The sequence below is a fragment of the Panthera onca genome, chromosome D2, assembly GCF_046562875.1.
Source record: "Panthera onca isolate mPanOnc1 chromosome D2, mPanOnc1 haplotype 2, whole genome shotgun sequence".
NCBI classification, from domain to species: Eukaryota; Metazoa; Chordata; class Mammalia; order Carnivora; family Felidae; genus Panthera; species Panthera onca.
Window position 1 is genome coordinate 27,989,186 of NC_138349.1, and position 26,554 is coordinate 28,015,739.

Consider the following 26,554-nt stretch of genomic DNA (forward strand, 5'->3'; position numbering starts at 1 on the left):
TTCATGGCTTCAATTAAACAATTAAAAATTCATTTCAATAACTTCCTCCAATTTCAAAACCTTCAGTTCATCTCCTTTTAAGCCTCTCTAAATATTCAAGTTTTAACTCCAATATATTCCATTCCTCAGTAAGAAAGATAATCTATTCTTTGGTCTTTTCCACCAGGCATCACTCCTTCTAGGTCCTCAGTAGATTTTCACATTAATTGAAAACAAGATCTCACTCTGTCCTAACTGCTTTACATAATTAATTGGGATTGCTAGTCCAAATTCACCAATCCCTAAGCCTTTGAAAAAAGCTATTAGTCAAATCCTACTCTGGCCAAAATATGGTGACTGATTCCCACTCCTACTTCATAAATACATAGTTAAAAAAACACACACAAAACTTACTAATGAGAACTATAATTTACCACCAACTACTCATAAGAAATTATGGCTCTGCTGACTGGCAAGTAATTTGCAAAAGCAGATCAGTTTAGCTGCATAAAATAAATATCCACCTGCACGTACTAGCACTAATCAGGGCGTGAAATTAAACTTTTTATTCGGAAGGAAATAACTGCTTCAAAGCTGTGATTTAGTCTGGGAAGCAAATATTAAGGTCATCCTTTTCTCTCTGATGTTTATAGTATTTCTAACGCGGGAAGCAAGGGAGTTGGGCCAACTGACCAAATTGTGTAAAAGCAAAAATATCTCTATGACATAACAAATATTCTACTTGCTTTACTAATTACACAGACTTAACAGAACCAAATTGCTGGAATGTATGCAGAAATCATTTAAGAACTGAAAGCCCAAACAGATCACTACAGACATCTAATTCAGTCAAAACTAAGGGATCAGTATTTCATTAAGTGAAATAAAGAAAATTCAACAAATACAAATGCCACAATAAGTTTTTAAATAGCCTATAGCCATTTTCTTTATAACACAGTCAATTCTGGATTAGCCAGGTTAATGAGATCCTATTCAGTAATAGTATTAGCCAATAATAGCCAATAGAAGCCAATTTCCACAATTTTTTCAGCATTTATCAAAATTAACTAATGCAAACTTCAACTTATTCCACTATTCTATATCCACTATTCTAGAGAAAGCAAACAAGTGGAAGGGAGTCCAAATTTTCACAAGCAAAATCCTGGCTTGAAAGGCCTACAGAAGTCACTATGGCACTCAAACTACAATCCCACAACTAGCATCATCATTTGGAAACTAGAAATGCAAATTTTCAGGCCTCATCCCAGGCCTACTGAATGGAAAATACAACCCATCCAGGAAATTCTTTTTTGTTTTTTAAGTTTATTTATTTTAAGAGAGACAGAGACAGTGCGAGCAGGGGAGGGGCAGAGAGAGGAAGAATCCCAAGTAGGCTCTGAGCAGTCAGTATGAGTCCACATGAAACCTGTGAGATGTTATTCTTTGGTCTGAGCTGTTATTCTTTGGTCAGTTAACTAACTGAGCCACCCAGGCACCGCCCCCTCCAGGAAATTCTAATACAGCTTTTACTACCACATTGGTAAATCAGGGTTATATAATAACAATACATACCTAATAAGGTGAGAGGGTCAAATGAGTTAATGTACATCAAGTGCCTAAAATCCAGCATGGTACGTACTAAGCTTTGCTGTCATTATGACTGTAGTTATTTTATTATTACTACCTACAACTACCACCACCCAAGGTCAGAGAAATAAAGAATCATAGCTTGGGGGGCGCCTGGGTGGCTCAGTCGGTGGACGTCCGACTTCGGCTCAGGTCATGATCTCGCAGTCTGTGAGTTCGAGCCCTGCGTCGGGCTCTGTGCTGACAGCTCAGAGCCTGGAGCCTGTTTCAGATTCTGTGTCTCCCTCGCTCTCTGACCTTCCCTTGTTCATGCTCTCTCTCTGTCTCAAAAATGAATAAATGTTAAAAAAAAAATTAAAAAAAAAAAGAATCATAGCTTGGATGTTCATAGTCCTATAGAATTTCCAAAATATTTTTACTATCAATAGCTTCACTTAGTCCTCACAACAGCTCTTTGGAGTAGGAAGAGTATTATTATCTCTGCTTTCCAGATGAGGAAAATGAGACTCAGAAAAGTTATGCAACTTGCCCAATGTTTTATGACTTTTAGAAAGTAGTGTGAGATGGGAACAAGGTCTTGTTTTCACTATAGCACAATGTAAAATTTATATTCTAATCTAAAAAGATTACATGGTATTTCAAAGAAAATACTTAAGACAGGTAGAACTCCCATACTGGCAGTTATAGAGAAAAGAAGTTATCACTAGTCCATTCAGCAAAACAGATGTCACTTCGCAGAGCTTTGATATTTTTCTTAAATACCCTTGAAAACAAGGATCAAAAAATATGAACTCTTATAAAAACGGATTTATTGTATTTTTATAGCTTATTACATACCTTGTAACAATCATTTTGTTAAATGTGAATGTCAGTTTTATTTTCGGTCCCTTTTTTCCTGGCTATTTACAAGCTTTGTAAGAATCGTTCCTTAATTAAGTCTAAACATAGTTTTATATAAATGGATTCCTGGAAATAAAACGTTCAGACTTAAGAAATGATTGTTACAGAGACTGTAACAGGCCGTAAAAAAAGAATGCCACTTTAAACAAAGATTTCTCATTTTAATTAAAAAGATAATCATCAGAACATTCCTATACTTAACAGAACCATTTAAAGAAGCTTCTTTGGGAAAAAAAATATGTAGCATCTTATGCAGCCTTCCATGTATAATTTATAATATATTTAAATCAAAGTCTCAGTTGATCCTATAGTATGAATTCTTATATACTATGCCTACATTTTAATAACACATTGAAAGTGAAGCGGGTCCAAATGAAATAAACATCAGGGCACCTGGGTACCTGAGGTCTTGATTTCATGGTCTGTGAATTCGAGCCCCACGCCAGGCTCTGAGCTGTCAGCTCAGAGCCTAGAACTGCTTTGGATTCTCTGTGTCTCCCTCTCTCTCTGCCCCTCCCTTGCTTGAGCTCTCTCTCTCTCTCAAAACTAAATAAACATTAAAAAATAAATAAACAAACATCATTTCTAATTCTTTTTAACATGAACACTTTCAAAAGATTGTGAATATTTTTCCATAAAATATTGGTAAGACACATTTAAGAATACTTAAGAAATACTTTTTAACATGACCACATATGAACATAACAAGGATCATATAGTTTACTGATGCAATCACTACGTGTCAGCTACAGGTGTCAGGTAAAGGGACTATATTCACAACACTACCATATAATCAAAGATGACACCTACCTGAATAAAGAACTCTATTCTCAAACTCTGATAAAAAATAAAGTGACCATTCTGATTTTCAAAATGCCAAACCTGGATATGATTGGAGGGTGTGAAAAACCTTTACAAGTATGATTTAACAAGCAGGATTCTTTTCAATGAATTCATTTGGATAATTTTAAATTGTCCGTTTTTACCTCAAATCTCATAAAATTTGCAATCTTAGGCAAGAGTCCAAGAGAGAGTGAAGCAGATCTTATAAGCTGCCATTATAATTAACTGCAATTTGAAAAACAGATGAATCAATGTTCTACTTAAGTCACCTTTTCTAAATTACACTAGAGTCACTACTTGACAGTCTATCTCTGTAGCAATATATTACTGGAAACTGCTTCAAAGTGGACTATATTTTCCCAGGGAAATAAGTTATAATCAGGAAGCTATCTCCTGAGGACTTGGTAACAAAGAAAGTACTCACATGCCTGACAACATCAAAACAAAGAGTCAATAACTATAAACATCTACAGTCATTAAAAATAAGGAAATTACATTCCAGCTTCATGAACTAGGATAACATACCGATGATGAGCAAGTATTTGTCCAAAGTGGAAAAAAAAAAAACATAACTCTTCCATATTTACTCATTAAACAAATTTGACCTCAAGCTAATAACCAACTAAAATAAACACTAAACATTTAATTAGCAAACATTTGGTTCGCTTCTCATAATACAAACTGCTGCCTGGGATGATTTATAAGGAAGGGAAAAGAAGCAGGAGAGGGTCAAATATTACTACTCACAGGAATATCCTCCTTTCCTTTATCTTTCCTTTATCTAAATTATATCCCTAAATAAGCAAGTTATTCAAAATCATACCACTGACCTATGCTACCAGTAATAGATCAGTTTATGTTGATCATGATGACCACAAGTGTTTCTCATTTATTTTGCTTTAAGAAATTATAGGATGACCAGATATATTTTTCATTTGCTTATCTCCTCAGTTTATTAAAACCCACCAAGTGTGCTATGTAAGACCAAAGGTCACCAGAAACAAACTTCTCTCATTCTCACTGTCACAAAGGCTTACTTGAGACTTTATAGACATGTTTCAGAGTGCCCCACTCTTAATTAAGAACCACGAACATTTATTAGTACAAACTCCTTTTTAAAATATTCACAGAGTATCTTTCATAGAATGTTAAATTTAAGGCATATTCTGATGAGCATTCCTCTGATTCTTCTGATGATGACTATCTCTTGTGTTTGATCCCAACAGATAAAGTCATCAAGAACTGAGGCATTCATTAGAAAAATACAAATTAAAACCACAGTAAGATATTACTATATACATATTCAAATGGCTACAATAAAAAATAGAGACAATCCCAAGGGCAACTAAGGATGCAGAGCAACCAGAACTTTCATACACTGCTGTGGGAATGCAAAATGGTACAGCCAGAGATGAAATAGGGGAAGTGGATTAAAAGGTACAATCTTCCAGTTACAAAATAAATAAGACAGGAATGCCTGGGTGGCTCAGTTGGTTAAGCATCTGACTCTGGATTTCAGCTCAGGTTATGATCCTGTGGATTGTGAGATTGAGACCGCCATCGGGCTCTGCACTAATAGCACAGGGCCTGTTTATGGTTCTCTCTCCCCCTCTCTCTGCCCCTCCCCCCTTCGTGCTTTTTCTCTCTCTCAAAATAAATACATAAACTTAAAAATTTAAATAATAAATAAGGCAAAGGGATGTAATGTACAGCATAGGAAATATAGTCACTAATACTGGAACAACTTTATATCGTGATAGACTGCAATCAGATTTATTGTGGTGACCACACTAAGTAATTTTACATTTACATTTACACTAAGTAAATTTACATAATTTATGTAAATGTCAAATCACTACCTTGTACACCTGAAACTAATACAATATTGTACGTCGATTATTCTTCAATTTAAAAAAATGGTACAGTCACTCTTGGAAACTGGCAGTTTCTTATAAATTTAAACATGTGTTTACCATACAACCCAGCAATTCCCCTCCTGGGTATTTACCCTACAGGAAAAAAAAAACCTTATATTCACACAAAACCTATACATAAGTATATATAGCAGCTCTATTTAAAGTCACCAAAAACCAGAAACAACCCATATATCCTTCAACAGGTGAATGGATAGACAAAATGTGGTAAAACCCATACAATGGATTACTAAACAATAAAAAGGAATGGAATATTGATATATGCAACAACTTGCATGAATCTATCTCAAGGGCATTGTGCTCAGTGAAAGAAGCCAATGGCAAAAGATCACATACTCTACGATTCCATTTAGATGACATTCTCAAAAAGATAAAACTAAAATGAGAGAGAAAGTTCACAGTTCCTAAAAGTTAGAGATGGGGTGGGGGGAACATAGTACATGGGAGTTTTGGGGAAGAGTGATGGGACTGTTTTGTATATTGACTGCGGTGGTAGTTACATAAATCTACACGTGTTAAAATTCTGAGACCTATACACAAAAAAACCTCAATTTTACTGGATGTTAATAAAAATTCTTTTTTAAAGAACTAAGACCAAAAATTTGCACACAGCAGCATGAATAAATATATGCTCAAGCAGTAAAATGGAATAGTGGTAGAATGCCTATTCAATAAACCTTGAAAGTCTGTGTGAATTATTTTGTGTTAGAATTTTGTTCTAAAAGTATCATCGCCACTATATCCTTATGGCCTAGAAAGCACTGTCACATTTACCTCATTTAATTGTATCAAATTATATCTTCCTTCCTCTATTTGAAAGATGCTGTGGCAGATGGTGATGACGATCCAAGAAATGGGAGAGAAAAAGACCTTTTTAGACAGAATTTCTCACTACCTAGAGAGCCTGTGGCTATGTGCCTGTCACTTGAGGTCAGCCTGAGGTCCTTGCTCAAAAGCATTCCAGTCTAGGTAATTGTACCAGAGACTAATCTTTCATCATAAATTTCTCTACCATTTAAGTATGCCTTTTAAGCAATACTTCAGTGATTCCTCAAAATTCTTCCCTTGCTCCTTAACATTACTTCTACTTAAGAGCAATATGAAACAACTGGGGAGGTATTATGTTGTAATTTACTTTCACACATGTGATAGGTTCCTAAAATACTAACAATAAAAGTAACATCAGAACTATTCACAACAATTTCATAAGCACCAACAGGGACTACTATTTTGTACTGTGAGGTAATTTTAACATACCTAGAGTGTCCACATTTTGGGATGTTGCTATTGTTCTTCTACTAGATGTACCTCTTCTTTTTTTTAAGTTTATTTATATTTATTTTGAGAGAGAAAGAGCACGAGCAGGGAAGGGGCAGAGAGAGGGAGAGAGAGAATCCCAAGCAGGCTCCGTGCTGTCAGCGCAGAGCCCAACATGGTGCTTGAAACTTGAATCATGAGATCATGACCTGAGCCAAAACCAAGAGTCAGACACTCTTGACTGAGCCACCCAGGTGCCTCTCTGCTAGATATACCTCTTATAAATGGCCTATCTTGCTTATTTTTCTGCCCCTCATAGCTCACCAATTTCTCTAGCTGCAAACAGCCCCCAGAAGTAAATTCTTTTTAGAAATCTAATCCGTTGGAATTCAGATTCCAAGCCTCTGCCATGAGGTTTGTGTCATTCTGCCTTCACTCTTTTTTCCCCAGCTTTATTGACATATAATTGGCATACAAAAGTGTGCAGGTTTAAGGGGTATAATACATTGATTTAATACACTTTCATACTATATTACAAAATGATTACCACCTGCCTTCACTTTTGATTCCAGTTAACTCAGTTCCTTCCTGCTATGTTCTCCACGTACAAGGCTTCACCTTTTACTTTGGTTCTAGCCACAATACTCCCCCACTCCCTCTTTGTTGGTAGACCGGCCAGAACACAGTGGACTAGACTTTTGTCAAACATGATCTGAGAAATATCTGTATCAGAAACACTGAGGGGTGCCTGGATGGGTCAGTCGATTAACCATCTGGCTCAGGTCATGATCTCATGGTTCATGAATTCGAGCCACACATGGGGCTCTGCGCAGACAGCGTGGAGCCTGCTTCAGATCTCTGTCTCCCTCTCTCTGCCCCTATCCTGCTTTCATGTGCTCGCTAGCTCACTCTCTCTCTCTTTCTCTTTCTCTGTCTCTCAAAAATAAAATAGGGGCGCCTGGGTGGCTTAGTCGGTTAAGCATCCAACTTCAGCTCAGATCACGATCTTGTGGTCCGTGGGTTCGAGCCCTGTGTCAAGCTCTGCGCTGACGGCTCAGAGTCTAGAGCCTGCTTCAGATTCTGAGTCTCCCTCTCTCTCCACACCCCCCCCACCCCCACTTACACTCTGTCTCTCTCTCTCAAAAAATAAACATTAAAAAGAATTAAAAATACATAAATAAAATAAAATAAACACTAAAAAAAAGTAACACTGTTAAATATGCAGATTCTTGAGACCTACTAAATTAAGTGGAGGGAGAAAAGCACAGAATCTGCACTACAATTTAACACACTCTCCAAATAATTCTTATGCATGGTAAAGTGTAGGACTATTGTAGCAGGCACTAATGAGTACTGGTTGAATGAATAAATGAATTGAATGATGAATTCTTTAGTTCCTTGCTGGGTATTCCAGTTTGACTTTTGATCCCCAACTTTAATCAGGGTCCTTGCTACCTGTTTTCAGTACATACTGATGCTGTCTATCTGGATCTCCTCAGAATATCTGCACCCAGACTTCTTGTCACTGTTCTCGCCCTGAAAGAATATCCTGCCCTTGCGAAACTTGAGTTGCCAACAGATGCCATGTTCCATCTACCTAGCTAAATTTCCTCTCCTTAACTCCTAGCCACATCCACGCACTTGGCCTACCTCAGCTAGCATGGAAAGCCTTTGTAGCTTTGAGCATCCTTATCTGGCTGATCTTGATAAAACAGTGTCACAGCACAAGACAGTGATCATGAAATTACTCAAAAGCCAAATATAGTGTTTAGATGAATCCTGATCTTTCTATCACATAGGAATTTGAGGTGAGTGGTCCAGAGAACTTCAATTTGGCTCACTCTCTATGCGGATAAATCTTTCTCTTTTAACTTGTTACTATGATACTTTTATATACACAGAAAAGTATGGAATAGCATATAATGGATTCCCTTCACTCAGCTTTCCACCTTCCAAATCCCAAGGCAAATCCCAAATATACCATTATGCCCATTTTTTATTTTTTTAAATGTTTTTATTTATTTTTGAGAGAGAGATACAGATAGACAGAGAATGAGTGGGGGAGAGGGGCAGAGAGATTGGGAGACACAAATCCAAAGCAGGCTCCAGGCTGTGAGCTGTCAGCACAGAGCCCGACGCGGGTTTCAAATTCATAAACCATGAGATCATGACCTGAGCTGAAGCCAGACACTTAACCAACTGACTGAGCCACCCAGGCGCCCCATGCCCATTTTTATCTATGTGAATAGATTTTAAATTTAGTCTCCTTGTTAGAATTAGGGACTATCTCAACATCTTTACCCGCCAAATACTCATTTTCCCATATCTATTGCTATGGAAAACTTCCCTTTAACTGCCCCCAAATATGCCTGACACCTTTTTTTACTCTTTTCTCTTTTTATTTATTTCTCCTATCCTACTCCAGGCAAACCTTATTCATTCTATCTCGAGAATATTCCTTAAGTGTCTTTCGTTCTTTCCATACTTACTGTCCTGGCTCAAGCCCATATGGCTTCTTACCTGGACTATTATATAACCTCTAAGTGACCTCTCTGCCTCTGTCTATTCCCTCCTCCCAAGTCCAATCTACTCTAAGTGAAACTGCTACAGTGGTCTTTAACCTTTGTTGTTATTGCCCTCAGTGGGAATCAGGTTCAGATGTAAATTATAGACCTTTCAGAAAAAAAGTATTTGCATGTGTTTATATCTTGAATGGGGGCCATGGACTTCAGATTAAAAAACCTTTGCACTATCAGCAACAAGTGGAAAATTAAATTTTAAAAATAGCATCTTAAAAAAAAGCATCTAAAAATAACAAATACCTAGGAATAAACCTAACAAAAAATGTACAAAGACCTCTACATAGAGAAATTAAAGACCTAAATAAATGGAAAGATGTACCATTTTCATGGATTGTAAAATTCAATAGTGTTACAATCTCAATTCTCCCCAAACTTTATATAGAGATTCGATGCAATAAAAATCATACCAGCATGTTTGTGGACGTTAACAAGCTGATTCCAAATATATATATGGAAATGCAAAAAGCCAAGAATAGCCAGTACAATTGGGGGGGGGGGGGGAGGGGTGTGTGGAGGAACTGAAGGGCATATACTATCAGATATCAAGAAGTGATATAAAAATACAGTAATTAAGAAAGTATGATATTGGCACAAGAATAACAGAACAATGGAACAGAACAGAGAGTCCTAGAAACAAGCTATACAGACAGGTGGTATATGGCAAAAGTGACCCTGCAATGCAACATAGAAAGAATAATCTTTTCAATAAATGACATCGGATCAACTGGATTAAAAAACAAACTGAATTCTGTCCTCTACCTCACACCAAACATTAATTAATTAATTCCAGATGGACTATAGATCTAAATGTAAAAGGTGGGGTACCTGGGTGGCTCAGGTGGTTAAGCGTCCAACTTAGCTCAGGTCATTATTGCATGGTTCACAAGTTCAAGCCCTGCTCTGGGCTCTGTACTGACAGCTCAGAGCTTGGAGCCTGCTTCGGATTCTATGTCTCCCTGTCTCTCTGCCCCTCCTCCACTCTGTCTCAGTCTCTCAAAAATGAATAAACATTTCAAAAGAAAGAAAGGAAGGAAGAAAGGAAGGAAGGAAGGAAGGAAGGAAGGAAGAAAGAAAGAAAGAAAGAAAGAAAGAAAGAAAGAAAGAAAAAGGTAAAACAATAAAGCCTTTCAGGGTCTTAAAGACATTATCTCTTTTTTTAATTAATTTTATTTTAAATAATCTCTACACCCACACAGGGCTCAAACTCATGACCAAGATCAAGAGTTGCATGCTCTTCTGAGCCAGCCAGACACCCCCTTAAAAAGACTATCTCTAAACTCATGTTCATAGCATTATTCACAATAGCCAAAAGGTGGAAGGATCCCAAGCATCTGGCAAGAGATCAATGGATAAACAAAATATGATGTTTATATACGATGGAATATTAGTCAGCCTTAAAAAACGGAAGGAGGAGCACCTGGCTGGCTCAGTTGGTTAAGCATCCGACTCTTGGTTTTGGCTCAGGTCATGATCTCTCAGTTTGAGTTCCAGTCCCACATCGGGCTCTGTGATGGTGGCATGGAGCCTGCTTGGAATTCTGTCTCCTTCTCTCTCTCTGCTCCCCCACCTGCTCACTCTCTGTCTCTCTCAAAAGTAAATAAACATTAAAAAAAAAAAAAAAAAAAAAGGAAGGAAATTCTGACATATGCTGGAACATGGATGAACCTTGAGGACATCCTGCTAAAAAAAAATAAGACATTTACCAAGAAACAAATACTATAGGATACCACTTATATGAGGTATCTAAAGTAGCCAATTTCATAGAAACAAAGTAGAATGGTGGTTGCCAAAGGCTGAGGGAAGGGGGAAATGGAGAATTGTTAAATGGGTATACAGTTTGTTTTGCAAGATTTAAAAAAAAAAAAAAAAAAAAAAAAAGCATCCAGTTTAGTCAGGGCCAAGCACAATATATGTCTACACAAGATGGGGTGGTGGGATCAGCACTGATCTACTGTAGGAAGTCAGAGTGCTAGCAGGATAAAGAGGATGTACATACAGGAATATGGCAGCCTTGGCAGCCCTGCATGGAGTGCTGGAATCCAGATGGACTGAGAAGAGCAACCTAGTGCAGGGTATCAGAGCCTGAAGTGAGAAAGATGTTCAAACAGGGAGTAGAGGCAGCAGCCTGATATGGGATTTTGGAGCCTGAGTAAGGATGCCATCCATGTGGTAGATGTCAGGAACAGCAGCAAGAGGAGAAACTGGTCACATATAGGGAAATTGACTGGTAAAATACATTGAGGATAATGAAAACCAACTTACTGTCAGAAAAGGGAATTAAGGAAATTACTGAATGAAACCTATTACAGTGTTAGACTAGAACTGGACATATCAAAGTGAACTCATGGTTTGAAATAAATATGTAGATAGAGTTAAAATAGTGATATAAATGCAGGTGTGCATGTTTACACATACATATATACCCTACCTCTGTCCAGTGAGAGGACCTGGGAGCAGCGAGACCCCAATAGCAATGAGTACATCTAACACCCATATCTTGACTTCTAAAGATCATTCTCTAGTAAAAGAAACCAAGGTTACTGGGAGAAATCACTGATTCCAGGGCTGAGGGAAAAAATACAAGATGAGCCTTTTTAAATATAATAATACCTTCTTATACCAGAAAGAAAGAAAATGCTTAAAGAATGATGGGAATACATCAAAAAGACAAAGGAAGCAGCTTGAAAGCACTGTCATAAGCTAAACAGGGAACAGCTTAAGCATCAAAATAAATGACAGCACTGAGGGGCGCCTGGGTGGCTCAGTCGGCTGGGTGTGTGACTTCGGCTCAGGTAATGATCTCATGGTTTATGCACTGGGCTTGCTGCTGTCTGTGCAGAGCCCAGTTCGGATCCTCTATCCCCCTTTCTCTCTACCCCTCCCCTGCTCACTCGCTCTCTCTCTCTCTCAAAAATGAGTAAACATCTAGGGCACCTGAGTGGCTTAGTCAGTTAAACACCTGACATTGACTCAGGTCATGATCTCGCAGTTCTCGCAGTTGAGTTTGAGCCCCATGTCAGGCTCTCTGCCGACAGATCAGAGCCTGGAGGCTGCTTCGGGTTTTGTGTCTCCCTCTCTCTCTGCCCCTCCCCTACTCTCTCAAAAATAAATAAACATTAAAAAAACATTTTAATGAATAAACATTTAAAAAATAAATATAGTATCCAAAATCTATAAAGAACTTAAACTCAACACCCAAAAAAACAAATAACCCGGTGAAGAAATGGGCAAAAGACACGAACAGGCACTTTTCCAAAGAAGATATCCAGATGGCCAACAGACCCATGAAAAAATGGTCAACATCACTCATCATCAGGGAAATACAAATCAAAACCACAATGAGATACCACCTCACACCGTCAGAATGGCTAACATTAACAACAATTGATGGTGAGGATGCAGATAAAGAGGAACCCTTTTGCACTGCTGGTAGGAATGCAAACTGGTACAGCCTCTCTGGAAAACAGTATGGAGGTTCCTCAAAAAATTAAAAATAGAACTACCCTGCGACCCAGCAATTGCACTACTAAGTATTTATGCAAAGGATACAGGTGTGCTGTTTTGAAGGGGCACATGCACCCCAATGTTTACAGCAGTGCTATCAACAATAGCCAAAGTATGGCAAGAGCCCAAATGTCCATCAACAGATGAATGGATAAAGAAGATGTGGTATATATATACAATATAGTACTCAGCAATCAAAAAGAATGAAATCTTACCATTTGCAACAACATGGATGGAACTAGAGTGAGGGTATTATGCTAAACAAAATTGGTCAGTCACAGAAAGACAAGTAGCATATGACTTCACTCATATGTAGAATTTAAGATACAAAACAGATGAACATAAGGGAAGGGAAGCAAAAATAATATAAAAACAGGGAGGGGGACAAAATGTAAGAGACTCTTAAATATAGAGGACAAATTGAGGGTTGCTGGAGAGGTTGTGGGTGGGAGGATGGGCTAAATGGGCAAGGGGCATTAAGGAGAACACTTGTTGGGATAAGCAATGGGTATTATATGTAGGGGATGAATCACTGGATTACTCCTGAAATCATTATACTATATGCTAACTAACTTGGATGTAAATTTTAAAAAATTAAAAATTAAAATAAAAATAGATAAAAATAAATGACAGTAATGGACTATAGCCCATCAAATAAAACAGGGTTTCATAAGCCCATTCTGTTACAAATAAATGGACTGAAAATCTGATGAAAAAAATAGGATAGTTACCTAGTTCCAAAGTCTCTTTCCATAAAATATTTACTACAACTAGACACAAGGCTGAAGGCAAGGGAAAGAAAAGCAAACAGGTCTATTGGGACTTCATCAAGATAAAAAGCTTCTGCACAGTGAAGGAAAGAATCAAGAAAACTAAAAGGAAACTGATGGAATGGGCTAAGATAATCGCAAATGACATATCAGATAAAGGGTTAGTATCCAAAATCTATACAGAACTTATCAAACTTAACACCCAAAAAAACAAATATGGGCAGGGGGCGCCTGGGTGGCTCAGTCGGTTAAGCGGCTGACTTCAACTCAGGTCACGATCTCGCGGTCCGTGAGTTCGAGCCCCGCGTCGGGCTCTGGGCTGATGGCTCAGAGCCTGGAGCCTGCTTCCGACTCTGTGTCTCCCTCTCTCTCTGCCCCTCCCCCGTTCATGCTCTGTCTCTCTCTGTCTCAAAAATAAATAAAACGTTAAAAAAAAAAAATTAAAATAAATAAATAAATAAATAAATAAATAAAACAAATATGGGCAGAAGACATGAATAGACACTTTTCAAAGACGACATCCAGATGGCTAAAAGACACGTGAAAAGATGCTCAATGTCACTCATCATCAGGGAAATACAAATCAAAACCACAATGAGATACCACCTCACACCTGTCAGAATGGCTAAAATTAACAACCCAAGAAACAACAGGTGTTGGTGAGGATGTGGAGAAAGGGGATCCCTCTTGCACTGTTGTGGGAATGCAAACTGGTGCAGCCACACTGGAAAACAGTATGGAGGTTCCTCAAGAAACTAAAAATAGAACTATTCCTATGATGCAGCAATTGCACTATTATTTACCCAAAGGATACAAAAATGCTGATTCAAAGGGGCACAGGCACCCCAATGTTTATAGCGGCATTGTCAACAATAGTCAAACTATGGAAAGAGTCCAAATATCCATTGACTGATGAATGGATAAAGAAGATGTGGTATAGGGGAGCCTGGGTGGCTCAGTCAGTTGAGCGTCTGACTTCAGCTCAGGTCATGATCTCACAGTTTGTGAGTTTGGGCCCCGCATCGGGCTCTGTGCTGACAGCTCAGAGCCTGGAGCCTGCTTCAGATTCTGTGTCTCCCTCTCTCTCTGCCCCTCCCCTACTGGCACTCTGTCTCTCTCTGCCTTCAAAAAATAAAGTAATAAAAAAAAAAAAAAGAAAAAAAAATATTTACTACAAAAGAAAAAAATTTTTAAAAGAAGAAACTGGCAGATGCCACCTTAATGAAGCAAACAAAATGATAAGACAAATAAAAATCATGTGTCACCCGACAGGAGGCAATGAGTAAAACAGAGCATAACTTTTGTGGGATTTCTGCCAAAAATACATAACCTGGATCCAATCATGAGGAAAAATCAGATAAACCCAAATTGAGGGAGCATTCCACAAAATAACTAGCCTATCATGTTCAAAAGTGCCATAGTTATGAGAGTCAAAGAAAGACTAATTAACTGTTGTACACTGAAGGAGACTAAAGAGACAGGACAACTAAATTCAATGTGTGATTCTAGATTCGATCGTTTTTGCTATAAAGAACATTACTGGAACAGGTAGCAAAGTTTGAATGGGGTCTGAGAGTTAGATCTGTAATTATACCCTATAAATTTCTGAATGGTTTTATTATAGTTATGTAACATGTCCTTATTTGTCAAAAATACACACGAAAGCATTTAGTGATGTGACAACTTACACTCAAATGATTCAGGAAAAAATTTCATTTGTTTCATTTGAAACTCTTCTGTAATTCTGAGATTGATTCAAAATAAAATGTTGACAGAAAGAGAAAGGACTGCACTGGTAGTTATCAAACACTAAAGATAAAGATACTGATATTATGCATGTATGTATATACGCATGTTTATCAACATATACACCCCAATTAGGGTAACTACCTTTTTTTTTTAATGTTTATTTTTGAGAGAGAGAGACAGAGACAGAGTGCAAGTGGGGGAGGAACAGAGAGACAGAGGCACAGGATCTGAAATAGGCTCTAGGCTCCGAACTGTCAGCACAGAGCCCGATGCAGGGCTCGAACTCACAAGCCATGAGTGAGATCATGACTTGAGCCAAAGTGAGACGCTTAATGGACTAAGCCACCCAGACACTCCAAGGGTAACCATCTTCTCTTGAGAAAGAGTGTATTAGTTTTCTGTGTCTGCTGTAACAAATTACCACATACTTAGTGGCTTAAAACAACATCAATTTATTATTTTACAGTTCTGTAGTTCAGAAGTCTGAAATGGGTCTCACTGAGCCAAAATCAAGGGGTCAGTGGGAATATGTTCTGTTCCGGAGGCTCTAGCTTGTCCTTAACAGCTTCTAGAGGCTGCTTACATTCCTTAGCTCATGCCTCTCCTCTCCCATCCTCAAAGCCAGCAACAGTAGATTGAGTTCTCACATGGCATCACTCTGACCTCTTCTTCTGCCTTCCTCTTACACATTTGGGGTCCCTTGTGATTAATACTGGGACCAACATGAACAATCCAGGATAATCTCCCTATCTTAAAGTCAACTGATTAGCAACCTTAATTCCATCAGTCGCCTTAATTCCCATGTAATTTAACATATTCACAGGTTTTTGGAATTGGGGAATGGGGGGGGGGGGGTGTTTATTCTGCCTACCCTAAAGAGTTTCCTTTATCCTGAGATTATATCCTTGCTATTTGTGGCATTTCTTTCTTTTATAAAATGATGGTGTTGTGATGATTCTTTTTTTTTTTTTTTTTTAAGTTTATTTATTTTGAGAGAGACACAGAGACAGAGAATCCCAAGCAGGCTCCACACTGTCAACATGGAGCCCAACACAGGGCTCGTGAGATCATGACCTAAGCCAAAATCAAGAGTAGGAGGCTTAACCAACTGAGCCACGCAAGTGCCCCATTATGATTGTTTTTAAAGTACTGGTATGTAGAGGAAAAAAAAAAAAACTTGCTAATCCCGTGAATCCTATGTAGTACAAAATCCTAGGTAGTACACAAAATCTTGTGACATTTTTTATTGATCCCTCACATGAAAGTCTGAAAACAAACATTCTGTTCATACAAAGATACCATATCCTTGACAAAAGATTTGTATTTTTCAGAATATAAGGAACAAATCAATTTAAAAAAAAATGACCAAGGCTTGAATAGACACTTTACAAAAGAGTATATTTAAAGAGCCAATAAACCTAAAAAGGTGCTTGATTACAGTAGTCCCTAAGGAAATGCAAATTAAAGCACTGAGATAGTACCATTCATCTACTAGTATGGCTAAAATGAAAAAGACAGACAACAAGTGAGTGTTAGAAGACCACGAAGCAACTGGAATTCTCATACGCTGCTGTTCGAAGTGTGAAATGGAAAAGAATTTCATCGTACTTATGAAAGCTAAACATTTTCATAGTCTATGACCCAGCAATCCCACTCCTAGATATATACTTGACAAAGATATGTACATAGGTTCAAGAAAAGACATGTATAAGATTATTCATAACAGCACAATTCACAATAGTCAAAAATTGGAAATAACCCAAATGTACATCAAGAGTAGAATGGCTAAAAATACGAAGTATAGTCACACACTGGAATACTACACAGCAATAAGAATGAACACACTACACCTAACAAAAACACCTGAATGAATCATCTTACAAACAATATGGGACAAAAGAAGCCAGACACTTAGAATATATACTGGAATGATTCCATTTATATGAGGTTAAATACAAATAAAGGTAAAACTAATCTTTAGATATTAGATAATGCTTACACAGAAGTGATCACTGAGGTGCCTGGGTGACTCTTGATTTCGGCTCAGGTCATGATCTCATGGTTTGTGAGTTCAAGCTCCTCAGTAGGCTCTGCACTGTCAGCGCACTTGGGATTCTCTCTCTCTCCCTCTCTCTTCACCTTCCCTTCTCACTCTCAAAATAAATAAACTTAAGAAAGAGAGAAAGAGAGAGAGGGAAAGAAAGAAAGAGAAAGAGAGAGAGAGAGAGAGAGAAAGAGAGAAAGAGAGAAAGAAAGAAAGAAAGAAAGAAAGAAAGAAAGAAAGAAAGAAAAACAAGTGATCAGGGCACCCAGGTGGCTCAGTTGGTTAAGCGTCTGACTTCCGCTCAGGTAGGTCACGATCTGCTCAGGTAGGTCACGATCTCGTGGTTTGTGAGTTAGAGGCCCTCATTGGGCTCTCTGCTGTAAGCACAGAGCCCGCTTCAGATCCTCTGTCTCCCTCTCTCTCTGTGCCCCTCCCCTGCCTGCGCTATTTCTCTCTCTCAAAAATAGATAAACAAAAAAAAATGTTTTAAGTGATCAGGGTAAAAACTGAATGAGCTATTTATGATTTATGTGCTTTTTTATATAATTACTTCTCGAAAAAGCTTACACAGACACATACACAAAGTACACTAGAATATTATTTTTCAATATAATTCAATCCAAACTCCCCAGTACTATTTCTTTTCTTTCTCGTCTGCTATGCACCTATGTCCAAGTCGTATCTATCTACTCAACCTGTGCCTGCCCATCTCCTGATTTTCTAACCTTTACCCAAACTACTCTCTCCTCTTCCTGGAATTACCCACCTCAAAAACAAGTCTATCAAAACCTATCTATTCTACAAGATCCAATATGAAGCTACCTTCTCCCACAAAGTCCAAAGATCTCTCCAGTTAAAACTGATTTCCCCTCCGTTAACTTCTGTAACACTCTGTGCCCCTATTTTGGCACTTACTGGTGTGCCTTAAGAGGTATTTATAAATGCCTATCTTCTCAATAGACTGTGAAGTTCTAGAGGAGACAGAAGTTTTATTTAATTTTGTATCTTCATCCCCTCCTGCCCCCGTAACCACCTCCCTCCATATGTAACACAATGCTTTGCAACTCAGTTTATGTTCACATTTTTATCAAATCACATTGCATGCCAACTATCATGGCTTCGTTTTCAGCTGTCAACCCACTGAATATGCCAAGTATTATTTAAAAGGAAAACACAGTGCTCCAGCACAATTTAGGAACACACAGTCCTAAATTCCCAATGAAAATCTTGGATACATAGGAGTTTAACAGTATAAATTATCAATTAATACATAATACATGGCAATTTACAATTTAAAATGAACTGAGAAGGAGAAAAAAAGAGAACGTTTTTAGGAAGGTAAAACTAATAACAGCCCATTTTCCAATTAAGAAAATGAGCTTGGCTACACTGCAGTCCATGATCAAGTGCAGGTCTTAATTTGAGGCACTTGTTTTATAAGTATATGCACTCAGTATACTAAACTTAAATTTCTTATTAAAAACAATACACATTCGCTGTAGAATCTAGAAAACATTAAAGAATGCAAAGAAAATCACCCAAGTAATGCTTTTGTGTGTATGTTTACTAGTACATTTTCAGATGTCACTAAATATTTTGAAATATTTGAAATAATCCAATAATTCACAAACAACCACATTAACAATTTAGTGCTAATGTGTTAGTTCCCAAGTACAAGGATTTGTGCATCTGAGCAGCAAAAGTATTATTCACATGCTATAATACCTGGAGGTCTACTTCTATGACTTTTCAGTGAAAGCCTGAAATTCCCCCAGACATCTGAAAATACCAGTACCATATCTCTGCAGCCTCAAGTTTAGGTGCAGAGAAGGGATTTAAAAGCTCTAACCCTGCTACCAAGGGAGTTGTTAAAGCATTACATATGACCTTGATTCAAATTCTGTTACAGTTCAAATTCTGTTACAAATGCCACTGGAATGACATCAACTTTATCCTCCCTAAGGATTGAAGAATAGCTTGTAATAGTGATGAATTTTTCAGGGCATATCTGTGGATTAAAGTCAAGATTCTAACTATTTCTTAAATTTTTTTTTAATGTTTATTTATTTTTGAGACAGAGAGAGACAGAGCACGAATGGGGGAGGGTCAGAGAGAGAGGGAGACACAGAATCCGAAGCAGGCTCCAGGCTCCGAGCTGTCAGCACACAGCCAGACACAGGGCTCGAACTCACGGACCGTGAGATCATGACCTGAGCCAAAGTCAGAAGCTCAACCGACTGAGCCACCCAGGCGCCCCTCTAACTATTTCTTTATGCCCTTTTTTAATTGCACATAACATTATGCAAAGGCACCTGTTATATTAAATAGTGATTCTGAAAGTATCCAACCAGAAAGTGTCGTTCAGTAACCAAAGTGAGAAAGTGCTAGTCAGGACAGCGTAACAATGAAGAGCAGAAAGAAAGCACAATAGCTGTCATAGTAAACATTTTATCACTCTTCTATAAATCAAATGAACTAGAGTACAGACTATTGTTATTGAAGTGCATTATTGGGCAAGTTTCTCCCTCCCCCATGCCTTCTATGGGCAGAGTATATTTTCCTGCCCTTTGACTCTGGGCTTGCCCATGTGACTTGCTTTGGTTAATGGAATACTGGCAGGTGTGATACAACCGATGACTGAAAGGTACTTGAATAATTGGGCTTGCTCTCTTGTGCCTTTGCTGTAGCAATGAGAAGAGCTTTGCCTGAGAAGTCACCATTTCTTTAGTCTGAGCCCCAGAATATCATATGTTAACAGTCCTCAGTGAGCAGCAATGTCCAGAGTCACCCAGCTAAGCCCAGCCTATACCATCCAATACTCAGCAAATCCACATATTCATGAGGATAAATGTCTACATTGTGTGTGATGGTATTTTGTGGGTTTTATTACTCAGCAACAGCTAACTGATACAGTAATGCTGTGACTAAACTATAAAGTCTTACTCCACTTCCTCAGTAATTCAAATGATTAGAAAATCTATACATAAGTCTGGACAGTAACTCTTCCACTCCAGCTATCATGTGACTAGCAAAGAAATATGCCATTATATTCCATTGTTTCTCTGCTCTTCAAAGATTAAAAATAGTGTAAGTCAGGGTTGAGTCAGACTGCATGGATTTGATGTCAGGCTCCTTGCTAGCAGAGTGACTTTGTACAAGTTACTTAACCTCTCTGGAATGAGTCTTCTTATCTGAAAATGGAAATAGTACTGAATCTATTATTGGGAGGATTAAATGAAATAATATCTATAAAGAATTTAGGGACATAGGGCTGGCTCAGTCAGAAGAGCATGCGACTCTTGATCTTAAGGTGGTGATTTCGAGCCCATTGGCACAGAGATTAAAATAAACTTAAAAAAAAAAAAAAGAATTTAGAACAGCACATAGTAAACAATAAGTAAATGATAGTTGTTAGCTATTCATGGCTAACTATATTTTTAAAAACACACAAAATTAAAAAAAACACAACTTGCCCACTTCTACTGTGGTTACCTCATTACTGACAGAGTTAAGTCAGGTAAGATCATAGCTTGGGAATAAGAAGGCAAGTATATCCTGGGGCACCTGAGTGGCTCAGTCAGTTGAGTGTCCGACTTCAGCTCAGGTCATGATCTCACGGTTCGTGGGTTTGAGCCCTGCGTTAGGATCTGCGCTGATGGCTCAGAACCTGGAGACTGCTTTGGATTATGTCTCTCCCTCTCTGCCCCTCCCCTGCTCACATTCTGTCTCTCCCTCTCTCTCAAAAATAAATAAACATCAAAAAAAAATTTTTTTAATATTGCTAGAAAGTAAATGGTATTTTAAAACACTTCAATAGCACAAAGATTTCCTTTTTCTTTCCTCGTTTTAATTGTGATGCCATTTACCATAAAATAATCTTTTCTATACGTGATCAAGATCTTATATATATATCCCATCTTCCTTTAGCAATGGAAAAAAATTCTCATCTGCTTCCTCTTTCAGGATTTAAACACTATATAAATAATATACAATAATAAGTGCTCTCTTTTTTAAGTTTACTTATTTTGAGAGAGAGGGTGCATGCAAGAGGGGGAATGGCAGAGAGAGAGGGAGGAAGAGAATCCCAAGCAGGCTCCGCACCATCAGTGCAGAACGGGACACGGGGTTCTCACGAGATCATGACCTGAGCCAAAATCCAGAGTGGAAGGCTTAACTGACTGAGCCTTCCAGGCACCCTATCGGAAATTTTTTATTGCTAAATTAGAAAATGAACTTTAAAAAGAGACCACTTATTATCTGGGGCATCTGGGTGGCTCAGGCAGCTAAGCCTCCAACTCTGGATACCTGCTCAGGTCATGATCTCATAGTTCATGATATCAAGACCCCCTGATGGCATGGAGCCTGTTTGAGATTCTCTCCCTCTCTCTCTCTCAAAATAAATAAACTTAAAAAAAAATTTTTTTTTCTGACAATCTTTCAAAACAAAATTTTCACTTTACAACTAATAATTCACATCTGGGCCACCTCAGTGGCTCAGTCCATTAAGTGACAAGCTCTTCACTTCAGCTCAGGTCATGATCTCACAGAGTTCGTGAGTTCTAGCCCTGCCTCTGGCTCTGCACTGACAGAGCATAGCCTACTTAAAATTCTCTCTCTCCGTCTCACTGCCCCTCCCCCATGCTCTCTCTCTCTAAATAAACTTAAAAAAATAATTCACTTCCAGTAATACATTATGTACATCACAAACATGAACTTAAAAAATTAGCACAAAGAATTACCACTAATTCGTAATTTCATACCCTAATACCTATATGAGTATCCAAAAAAAGAAACTGAAGGCTAATTTAAATTGAAAACAAGTAAAAGATACACAGAAACTCCAACAACTAAACTAAGAACTAGTTTCAAATGTTCACCCAACCTGCTGGTAATCAAACTCACTGACTTAAGGAAAAGCCCATCACAGTGAAAAATCTGAGTATTTTGAAATGCAATTTCTTGCTTTTAGATACATATGCTTCTCAAGCAAATAAGAAGTTACTGAATCACAAGCAAATAAGAAGTTACTGAATCATATAATTCACCCAGTATTATCTCTGCAGTAATGTTACCAAGGCAAGGCATGCAGGAGATCATGTCAGTTCCTTAAGAAGTTAACCTCAAAAAAGATGCGTCCAAAGCAAACCTAGTGTTTTTATTCACAAATTTGGCTGATCCCATTTGTATTTTTAGCTTGAACATCCAACTAGAATAGCATCCCTGGTAGCCAGTCTCAAAAGGGCACGGCCCCCAGCAATTTCCCTGTTTTCACACCTCATTCTTCTTGTCTCCAGGCAGAGATTATTTCCCCTCCCTTTGACTCTGGGCTGGCCTTGACTATCTTTGACCAAGAGTGACATTCTCAGACTTCCAATCCAAGGACTTAAAAGAACTGGCTGATTGCCTTCTACTTCCTATCTCTTAAAATGTTCCTTCTTAGAATCCAGGCACCATGCTTAACTAAATTCAAAGACCACGCGGAGAAAGTAGGCCCACATAAAGTAGGACTGAAGGCCTTCAGGGCTAACTGAACTCTCAGGCAATGGTCAGCCATGTGAGTGTGGCCATTCTGAACATTCCAGCTATCCTGGCGCTCCAGCCAACACCACGTGAAACAGAAAACCCATCATCAACCACAAATTTGAGAGAAATAATAAGTTGGTTTTTTAAGCTACTAAGTTGTGGGGTGGTCTGTTACCACAAATTATCTTTTATACTGTTTAACTTAGCTATCAATTCTATAAAAAATATTTTATATGCCCCAAAATTATTTCATCCAAGTTCAAATGTTTCCCCAGATCTAATATTCTGGGACTCATTTATCCTGTCCATTTTTTAAAATAAACTTCAAATCCAGCCCTCAACTCATCTTTCCATCCACTGTGTGTATTTTTTTAATATCTCATAAAATGGTGCCTACATTCCCTCAATCATTTTCATTTCTCTTCTCAGACCCTCTTCCAGTTCCCATTTATCTATTCTGAATTATAATTTTGTCGACCAAGTATTAAGAAGGTACTTGAGGACCTGCTAAAGCTGAATGAGATATTAGCATACAGGTTATTCAATGTATACTACTGCTTTAATGTCATTTGTTTCTGAAAGTTAAACATTCTGCTTAAACTATTTTTTGACAAGTATCCAAGGGTAAACTTTAAATCTAGACTAGGTGTAAATTATGGCCAACTCTGAATTAGCAGTCTTGTTAATAAGACTTTACTGTAAAATTCCTAATCGAAGCACTACGCTAATGTTGTAATAAGCAAAAATCATGAAAGAGAGTATTTCATGTTGGCATATTAAATAAATTTTACATTTTCTTAAACCATGGAAAGCAGGGCATCTGTATAAAATTGCCATTCACAATTCGCAATTGAGGGAAGGAATAAGACCAGAACAATCCAAAGACTATATAAAAATTTCAATTTGATTAAAAGGATCATTCTTCCCTGTGGATTGTGCACTAATGACTTGGTACAAGCACAAATAAAAGTTATTCCTATCTCAAAACTGACTGAGTAAAGAGACGTGTTTTAGCAGGGTAAATGGGACCAAAGGCAAGTTGTGACTTACTCAGATTCATAATAAGACTGTGACTGGGCTGAAAAATATGAAATTTCTAACTCTCCATTCTCTGCTTCGGTTATTTAGGTGTCATTCTTGGTGACGCTCTTCCAGTTGGTCTTTTCTCAAACAGCAGCAGCCAAAATAGCAGGCAAGGTCAAAAATGAAAGTAACTAAAATTAAAGAAAAAATTGGCTTCTCCATATGAAAACTGACTCAATATTTAATAATGTGTGGTGCCCTAAAAGCTGCAAACTACTACATGGCCATCTCCGGATCCACTTTAACTCAATCGGGAGACCATTATCGAAACATTAACTCACTGGTACAAAGCAAAAATCAAGCAGTTGCGAATGTTCCTAGGCTGAGGTCTAATGAAGAGTAAAGAAGATGATCTCATAATGTCTCTTTATGATCTATAAATCACATTATTCCCTAAATCTGACACAAGTGTCAAGATCAGGACAGCCAACCTCTAAGTAGGAAAACAAAAATAAGCATCTACCAATTTTCTAACTAAAATCTAGAAGCTGACATACAGGTTATTAAGCACAGAGATTAATATAAAGTAAAATAGAAAGCAACTTCCTGTTATTTCTAAAATCCAAAAAATTTTAATATTTTAGAATTTCAACATTGGCAGAAACTCAAGAACCTTCCCTCAGGCCTAATGGCATTTTGTTAATGATACACTTGAACTTTAGGTAGGTGATTTTGAAAGCACTAAAGTTTTAGTAAATTTGACCAGTCTCTGAAAAAGTATTCTTATAAATGGGGCAGTTTAAAGCCTAATTTCAATTAGAATAGTGTCCAGGTTTATTTAGATTTGCTTTGGTATTTCAGGCAGAAACAAAATAACTATCAAAGAAATGAGATTTGGAATGAGAGGTTACAATTACTTCTGAAAAAGGACTCCACCGCAAATAAGATCAGTATCCCTAAGGCCATCTGTTAAGATAGCAATCTATGCATTCCATCATTCTTTAGCAGTAACCACGAAGTCTGGTTTTACACCTAGGATATACAAGAAGCATCAGATTAAAAGCATCAAATATCAGCCTATACAAATTTGCCAAACAAGCACAGCAAAAGAAAAGCATGATACAAAGTTAAAGAACTAGGCTCCAAAGGATTTAAATACACCCAACACATTCCAATCCAAGTTCATACAGCGCTTCAACCTAAAACTGATAAGTAAACACCAATTCTGACATCTATTCCACTAATTACATCTCCTCTTTATCTCCTGAATTTCTCCACTGATCTCATCACTTCTTAGGAGCCCTGCGATTGTAATCTCCGTGGCCTTTCCTTCCCCAGAAAGTGATACCGCACCAGGCCCCCATGTTTTACTGTCTTTACAATTAAGCACTACGGTTTATTTTACTCTGTTAGATACTAATTTCCCCCCAATCTCCTGTACCTGTTTCCCTGACAGGCCAATCTCTTGTGTTTTATCACCTCATCCTAGCTACAATAATTAGCCTCTCCTTTCAAAATAGAGTATGTATCCCTTTTTGTGACATTTGTAATTCTGACTCACCATCAACACCCCCTTCCTGTCCTATAGACTATCACCACAACCCCAGGTCTCCATCCCTAGCCCTCGTCCTCGTGAGGATGGCCTCTTCCTTTCCAGAGTTTGTCAACACCAGTCTGGCCAAGCTGGGATTGTACCCTGAAGGCAAAGGCTATCTCCCCTCCCCGCACCACCACCACCCCCACCCACCTTCTACAAAACAAGTCTCCCACCTGCCCTGGCTTTCTCTCCTCCACCCTTAGATCGATCTGCATCCCGTCATGCCCGTTCCCCCCATGCCCCCCGCCCCGTAGCTCTCCTTCCACTATCCCTCGCTCCCCTTCCCCACTCCTGAACGAACCTCCTCTCCAGGGCCTTACCCGAAACCCTGACACCGAGAAGGCCCTGCCAGCAGCCTCACGGCGTATCTCCTCCAGGCTTCCTCGGCTCTTCAGTAACTGTCCCCACGCCCCTTTCCCTCCAGGGCCCCGCGCGCCTCCCAGAGCCCCCTCCCTGATTAAGCTCCCGCTGTCACTTGGCCTCTCATCCACAAGATGGCGGAGCTGTTGCCCCCACCCCCGGGTCCTCTCCGCAACCCCCTCCCGCCTCCCTGGAGCTCTCCCGTCCCGTCCCTTCAGCTGCCCCCGCCGCGGGCCTCGGCCCAGGGTCCTGCTGCCCCCTCCTCCCGCAGACGGGCGGCCCAGGCCCGAGCCTCAGCGACGCCGCCAACGCCACCGCCTCCACAGTACCCCGGCCTGCGCCTTCTCCTCACCATAAACTTGAGCGCTTTTTCCTGCAGGACCGCCTCGGCTGGGTCCATAATCGCCGGGGGCCACTGGGTCTGCACTCCGCCGGGGCCGCCCCCTTGGTGCCAGGCCGCAGCCAACGCAGCTCCCAGATCCGCCTCCTCTTCCTTCCCCCGCCCTCTCTTACCTCTCAGGCTCCGGCAGGGGGCCAACGAGGACCCACTGTTCCGTGCACATGCGTGAGCCCACTGGCTCACGGGATTTGTAGTGCTGGAGTTTCCCGCGGCAAAAAGTGAGGCCTAGTCGCGAACCGCAACTCCCGCGGTTCACTGCGGCACGGTCGCGGCGGCCAAAAGGCAAATCTAGACAACTCGCCATCAAGTAGAGAAAATCGGCTGATGGGAATCGTAGTTTACAGCCTCTACGGATGGGAAAGGGGAGGGGGCACGGGTGTCTCCGTGGTTACCGAGCGACGCCAGTGGCGGCTCGCCTGGCATTTGATATCAAGATGGCGACGATCGCCTCACCTGTAGCCTAAACGCTAGGAAAAACTGAGAAGACTCAGAGGTCTCGGCA

At 39.1% G+C, this 26,554-nt stretch overlaps 1 protein-coding gene across 10 annotated transcripts in view; it reads right to left on the minus strand.

The window, feature by feature from the left end:
- Nucleotides 1-26,256, minus strand: part of BTRC (beta-transducin repeat containing E3 ubiquitin protein ligase) — a 182,766-nt gene extending 156,510 nt beyond the window's left edge. For 3 of the 10 annotated variants that reach the window (XM_078434748.2, XM_078434745.2, XM_078434744.2), the window contains exon 1: nt 26,005-26,173. In XM_078434748.2, coding sequence (XP_078290874.1) covers nt 26,005-26,052 — 48 coding nt within the window. In that variant the 5' untranslated portion in view covers nt 26,053-26,173. Of the gene's footprint in view, nt 1-23,722; nt 24,057-25,593; nt 25,720-26,004 lie in introns of those variants that run through there. The other 7 variants (XM_078434747.2, XM_078434746.2, XM_078434750.2 and 4 more) reach the window with 6 other exon arrangements.
- Between the last annotated feature and the right edge of the window lie 298 nt (nt 26,257-26,554).